Below are 7,055 nucleotides of genomic sequence, written 5' to 3'. Positions count from 1 at the left end.
TGAACAAAGCCAGTTGCCCCAAACACAAACACATCGCAGTAATGTAAGTTGACCATTCAAATTTCTTTTCGTTTCAGCCGAGTTCCTCTTCCTCAGAGTTCCTCGAAGTTTCCCATGTCAGCGCTTTCATGTGAGGTTACAGCTTCAAATGTCTACTATCTGAGAGAGGGAATAAACAAGAAATCGGCATATTTACAAATTCCACTGAATTTCAGGTAGCAGTCAATTAGCGAACCATCTGGTGTTTCGACAAAACAAACAAAAGCGAAGCGCAGGCTTCGTTATTTTATCAGCCGCGCTGGCAGGTATAAGGCACAGAATGCGAACCTGAGCTGCGCGCTCTGGACCTGGACCGGTCTAAACGGGCTGCACGTGAGCGTATTACAACACACTAGTGGGATGTCATCTTTTCCTGCTTTACTAGACGCCGCGGGTTTGGTAGCCGCTTGCTTTTGCAGCGTGAAACACGCACCTCGGGTGCACTAGACAACCGTACTGCTCTCTGGTAAATGCAACCTGCGTACAAAATGTTGCAAAGAACGTATTTGGACTATAGCGTTTGTTATAGATGCATTCCTCCTTCTCCCGTGTTCTCCATCGCAGCATAAGCTTCTCCTTCAAGTTCACAAGGCTCCATAGCACGCCAAATAACCTTGCTGTTTTAGGAGATAGCACGTTCTGTGAGCTAGCTCTCAGTCAGAGGGACGTGCAGTAATGCTTTACATGATGCAAGTGACACTTGTGAAGCCGATTAGAACTGCAAACAAACGGTCGCAAACACGCGTATACCTTGATTCCGTGCGCGTCTACGACGGTGCGCGTGCTGCAGAAGGGGACGCAACAACATGCTGTCATCATTCCGAATAGAGCTTAGTGCTAACAGTGACTGCTGTGATGTTAAAAAATGGAAGAATCACTTGTGAGTATTAAAATGCACCTTTCGGTGCATGCACGGGTTCCACGAAGGCGCGCGTTGACAGCGTTCTCAATGGGAGGCGCGGGCGGACTGAACAAAACATGGCCGCCGCGCACAGTTTCTGTTTCTTTCACTAGATGGCTCTAACTTTTGTAAAGCCTCTATAGTGCTGTCTCCACAGGAGGCAAAGGATGAGTTGGAACCAATTGCACAAGGGCACGCATTACGTTTCCAGGAGCAGTGCAGAGTTTCCTTCCACGCTCCCATTTTCTGCTCACACTATGTGGAGGTTGAAAGGTCAGAACTTCTATCTGTCGTTTCTTCCATGCAAAACTCGGCTCCAGGTTGGGACGGGGTTACGATAGGTGTGCTCAAAATTTTAGCAAATGAATTCACTTAGTATCTCCTGAATCTGGTCCACGAATCATTAGAATCTGCATGGCTGCCGCACGTCTGGAAAGTGGCAAAAATTATATTGCTCTTGAAAGACCCTGGTAGAGGATTTTATGTTGAAAACATTCGGCCGATAGCTTTGACTTTGAATCTAGTAAAATCAATAGAAAGAATTGTGCATGGCCGCCTCTCAAAGCATATTTCAGAGGTTAATGCTTTGAGTTCTGCCCAGATTGATTTCCGCAATGGGTGCTCAATATGGTCTGTACATGTTGATTTATAAAGCAGGATTCATCTTGCAATTTGCAACAAGGAGGTATCAGCGTTAGTGACGCTGGATATAGCTAACGCCTATGACAGCATTGAACATTCCATTCTACTAAACAAGTGGTCATTATCACGTCCTCCGTTCTACATTTATGCTTAGATCAGGAAATTTTTGAAAGGACGAGAATTCTTTTGCACTGATGGCTCATTATTCTCAGATACCTATGCACAGACAAGAGGGGTGCCCCAGGGCTCTGTGCTCTCACCACTCCTTTCTAATATATTAATGTGCGATATTCCGGTTCATCCTGATGTCACTGTATATGTATATTGTCACGTAGTGGTGACAAGGCCGTACACGCCCAAAGTAGACACAGGCGTGATGGTACTGAAATTACTCTTTATTGGGGCTTACTTGCGCCCGTAAAGGAACTAAGCAACTCGGCGGCGGCGATAGCAAACGTGCTCGTCGGTCGTCGGACAAAGAGTGCTCGTCACACTCGTCAACGCTCAATTTAAAGGCTGCACAGACCAATCTCGATAAACGTCGCGAACAGCTACCAGCACGGGCTGGAACATTGTGGAAAGACACCCGAGTGGCCGGAACCTTCGAGACAGATCTCGGTGCATCTTTCGCTACAACAAAACTGATAAAGGTGTGACTTGCGACATCGAGCATTAACAAACAAAGATTACGGAACTGATACGCGGTCCAGAATCAGAGTGATAAGCCTGTATGCCGGCGGCTGTTAAAAAACAACAAATACTGTTTTGAAGGTTTCGCGGCAATATGCAGATGACATAGCATTCTTCGCCTCTGCAAAAGATATTCATGACCTCTATCGTTCACTACAGGCTCACCTAAATGCACTTGATGTCTGGTTGGACAAAATTAAATTGGTTTTAAACGTGTCCAAACATACTGTGCTAGTTTTTAAAACCAAAACCCCCTTATATGTTTCGTTAAACTACCGCTCAGATGTCATACCTCAAGTGGAATCTGTGCGGTATTTAGGCATTACGTATGATGCTAGTATGGATTGGAGGCCTCGCATCAAGTCTAATGTTCAGAAAGGTGAGCGTGCCCTTGGTAGGCTCATACGGATAAGTAATAGGAAATTTAGTATGCGTCGAGACACTCTTCCACATTTGTACAAAGCCTATGTGAGACCGATTCTGGAATTTGGCTCCATTCTTTTTTCTGGGTGTCCTAAATATAAGCTGCATCCTTTGCTGTTTTTAGAGAGACGAGCTCTGCGCCTCTGCCTAGGGCTTCCACAGTCAGTCTCTACCACTGTGCTGTACTTGGAGGCCCGCAATTCGGACCTTAGCTCCCGTTTCCGCCTTCTAACTGTTAGATTTTTCTTGCGATCATTTGAGGCTACTCCAGGTATGGCTATACCTATTTTTGTGTCAAACCCCGCCCTCTTTCTCACTCACCAGTGGCCAAGGGTCTGCAAGCCCCAGGTTGTTTTCACGCAGAGCATTTTAGCAAACATTGGTGTGGACCTCGGTTCTATATGTCCTATTGGTTGCTCAACGTCCTTTGTGGATATAAATTATGATTCTATATTTCCAACTAATGTGAAGCACTTACCTTCAGGTCTGATATCCAGTCTCCTATGTGATCACCTTGAAAAGTTCCCTGATCACACTGTAATTGCCACTGATGCGTCTGTGACTGCGCTGAAAGCAGCGATTGGAATTTTTTTCAGAGTCTCTTTCCTGGAGTTTTTCGGTGCGTGTCCCGGATTACACACCGATATTTTTAGCAGAGTTTATGGCAATTCGACTAGCACTACTGAACGTTCCCTGCAGTCAATCAAAAATAATTTTTCTATCAGACTTTCTGTTTTGCTGCCACTGGAGTCAGCACGGGATGCTCTTTTGAGCTGCTCACTAAAGTATTTCATACCGGGGTGGGTGAAAGAACTACGCTTCATCTGGGTCCCCGGTCACTGCGGTATTTTTCAGATCGAAGCGGCAGATTTCCTGGCTAAATCAGCTCTTGATGCATCCGTTTCATGTACCATCCCTAATATCACCATTTTTGGAATGTCCTGTTTTCAGCGTTATCAATACCTAGCCGCTTCGTGCAATGAAACCTTGCTATCTACAGCCGAATACCAGCATCTCATATACTCATGGAAAGTTCGTTCATGTAAATTACGGCAGTGTGAGATAACTATGACTCTCACGAGATGCAGGACTCCTCGCCTAAATCTTTATTTATGTAGATGCGCGATCAGCCCCACAAACCTTTGTGAGGCTTGCGATGAGATTGAAAATATTGATAACTTCCTCCTCGCTTGCTGAAGATTTTCACATCAGAGGAGGGTGCATTTAGAAACTCTAATTGCACGCTTGGGATTTACGTTGTCGGTCCCGCTTCTACTCTCCTTCGGTGCGAGTGCGAAAGGATTTGCGTTGCCTCAAATTTGTCAGTACTTCCATAACTACATCACAGCTACGGACAGATTCCCTTGCTAATTGTATTCCACATTTACAAACTTCCAAATTTTTGCTTCGTATTTTTTCTTTCAATCAATTTTGTGATCTTAAATCTTATGTTTTTGTTTAGTTGATAATTGCTTTATTGCACTAATTCAGTTCGTGTAGGACATTTGGCAGTCCACACTGAACCCTGGTCAATCCCCCTTCGTGGGTATGTGCCATATATCAAGGCAGAAGAAGAAGAAGACCTTGGTTCAGGTTAGGGCAGCTACAAATACCTGCCGTATTACTTAATGTCTAAGATGCTTCTGCTGTCTAGATGCAGGCTCAGTCGAGTAGACTTAGTGACGAGCGACTGCTATGACTGCAGTGATGTGTTCGGCCATGGTCATTTTCAGCGCTGGTTCTTCAATCTCGTTATATTCTCCGTGTGCGCAATGCAGTGCCACACCCTCGCCTTCAGTCTCATCTCTGGTGACGTCGACCACTGGTGCAAGCAGCCACAGGGCGAAATGAAGGTGCCTGCGGCCTCCTGGAGGAACTCGGCAATCCCTCTAGAGGCGGACGGTCGCTTCAGTCGATGCAGCTTGTACAAACACCCAGGTCACCCTAACGACACGCTGATTGTTGACTGCGATGATTGGGACTACGACCCGGAGTACAGCAAGAGGACCATCGTAAGTCAGTGGGACTTGGTCTGCCACAGACGCTGGTTGAGCGCCATGGCGGAGAGCCTCTACATAGCCGGCTCGCTGATTGCGATGACTGCCGTCGGGCAGATGGCGGACCGAGTCGGCCGGATGCCCGTGCTCCTCACAGCGATGGCGGTGCTGCAGCTGGCCACGATGGGCGGATGTTTCGCAACATCATACCACATGTACGTCCTTTCAAGGTTTCTCAACTCTGGCTGCGTGGCAACTGTCGCCGTCCTCGCCTGCACACTATTCTTTGAGGCATCCACGCACGAGAACAGGAACAGGGACCTGTGTGCCGCCATGTGCGCAGGCTTGCTGATTGCCGAGGTATGGCTTGCTGTGGCACGGCTGCTCAGAGGGCTGAACTGGATAGTTCTCCAGATCTTCATGCTGTCCCCGACTGTCCTCACGTTGTACGCGGTGTCCGCAGTGCACGAGTCAGCCCGCTGGTGCATTGCAGTAAACGACATGGCCAGAGCCGAAATGCTCATGATCGCTGCCGCCAAAGAAAATCACTTTCCCGTTTCGAACACTGACTGCATGCTGGAAAGGCTCAAGGCAGAGGTTCAGAGGACCGAAATGCGCATGCTGCTCACAGCAGCAGACGTAACTAGAGCAAAGGCAGTACAGCGCAGCGCGTTCGTGATGATCGGCTTATCGTTCTCTGCTTCGTTCTCACAATACTCATTGATGGCCGTCGAGGACAGGGTAATATTAGGAACAACTGCTTGGTTCCAGTGGGCCTCAAGCGGAACCAACCTCGCAAGTTTCGCGCTGCTCTACGCTACGTTCAGAAAACTCTCACCGCAACATCTACTGGCCGCAGCAGTAGGAACGCTCGGTGGCGTTTCCTGCGTGATAAGCCTGAGTTTCGCATTGGGATGCGATTACGTAACGACATTGTTCTTCCTTTTAGCCAAACCGCTTACGTTCGCGGTCAAAGTCCTCATATTCGCCAACGTCTTGGAAATGGTGCCGACGCGTGTGCGTTGCGGGGCGAGTTGCTGGCTCTTCGGTTTGGGCCGCTTGGGAGGGGTGTGTGCCATAGTGCTGTCCGTGTGGCAAGACATTGGGCGTGTCGATGTGCTTTTCGCCCTAGCTGGGACCACGCTCTTTATGATGCTCCATGCCCAGCTCTTTTCACAGCAGCCGTCGGAGAAGCCAACTTTGGCCAGCCCTTTATCTGCTGCGGGTTCCATTCAGAGTGTGGACTTCATGAAGCAGACGCTGAACTGGCGGAATGTGAAGAAGGAACGAACCAGCAAGCCTCGTGGCAGTGGTCAGTCATCGAGGTACCAAAGCATCGAGCCGAGACCTGTGGACAGCAGACTCAATTAGAGTGTTGTGATTTGTGACGCAAATGGGTTTTCAGTCTCATCACTGTAATTTATGCTATCTAAGCACAACGTTATGCGAATGTAATTTATTCGATCTGTCGAATGTTTACACAATTTCTATGCCGTCATGTGACACTTGTATCAAGGGCAAACATTGGATATTGGATGCAATGCATTTTTTTTTGTGTTGCTATTAAGTTGGCTTCCAATGTGGTTTGCTCTTGGGGTTTAACGTCCCAAAGTGACTCAGGCTATGAGGGATGCCGTAATGGAGGATTCCAGAAATTTCGACGACCTGGGGTTCTTTAACGTTCACTGACATCGCAAAGCCCACGGGCGCCTAGCTTTTCGCCTCCACCGATAAGCAGCCACCGAAACCTGCATTCGATTCCGCGTCCTTGGGCGCAGTAGTCGAGCGCCCTAACCACTGCACCACCCCGGCAGGCTGCCAATATGTGCATGACCTATACAGTATTAGTGGAGGAGGTTCGGAGCCTACTAAAATAGTCTAACGTTTTTTTTTATTACGTCTTTATTTCTGCTTACGTTAGGCGTTTCCCTTGCGGCAGAACTAAGTTGTTTCATGGATGTAGGGGTGGGGGTGAGGGTATGGGTGGGGGTGGGGGTGAAGGTTGGGATAGATATGAGGGACCGGTGTCCACTTCTTCCTCGAGGTAGGGTCGTCCCGAGGTCGGCTCCGTGAAGTAATGGCCTGGTCCTTATTCTTCCTTGAAGTAGGAAAGAAAAGTTCGCCAGAGCCGGGTTGCGTCTGATGGCCCGATGTGCGATGGAGGATCGACCCATGCCTGCAGGGTTGCAGGTCGAAGCCCACCCAGGGACTTGAGTGCTCTCTCCCGTACTGCGTCAAAAGCGCGCAGCTCCACAGGAGATGTTCGGCCGTGCCTCTGGCCGGGCATGTCGGGCACTGAGGAGAAGGTTATACCTGCGGGTTTATGAGGTGCAGCTTCCAGGGTGACAGAAGCTGACCAGTCT

General features: G+C 48.5%; 1 protein-coding gene across 1 annotated transcript; it reads left to right on the top strand.

Moving 5' to 3' along the window:
- The first annotated feature begins 4,467 nt into the window (after nt 1–4,467).
- Nucleotides 4,468–6,063, top strand: LOC146193851 (solute carrier family 22 member 7-like). The gene is made up of 2 exons (XM_084600630.1): nt 4,468–5,331; nt 5,860–6,063. Exons 1-2 carry the CDS (start codon nt 4,468–4,470, stop codon nt 6,061–6,063), a joined length of 1,068 nt encoding a protein of 355 aa, XP_084456756.1.
- Nucleotides 6,064–7,055: the final 992 nt, after the last annotated feature.

The sequence above is a fragment of the Amblyomma maculatum genome, chromosome 4 (genome assembly GCF_055883805.1).
Source record: "Amblyomma maculatum isolate TAMU_Amacu chromosome 4, ASM5588380v1, whole genome shotgun sequence".
Classification (NCBI taxonomy): domain Eukaryota; kingdom Metazoa; phylum Arthropoda; class Arachnida; order Ixodida; family Ixodidae; genus Amblyomma; species Amblyomma maculatum.
Note: the sequence above shows the minus strand (reverse complement) of the source record. Positions and strands in the feature narration are given on the sequence as shown.

Coding starts and splice junctions, on each gene's coding strand:
- LOC146193851 (XM_084600630.1), top strand. CDS start 4,468: ATGCAGTGCCACACCCTCGCCTTCAGTCTCATCTCTGGTGACGTCGAC. Junction 5,332..5,859: donor TGCTGCTCACAGCAGCAGAC/GTAACTAGAGCA, acceptor CTCCATGCCCAG/CTCTTTTCACAGCAGCCGTC.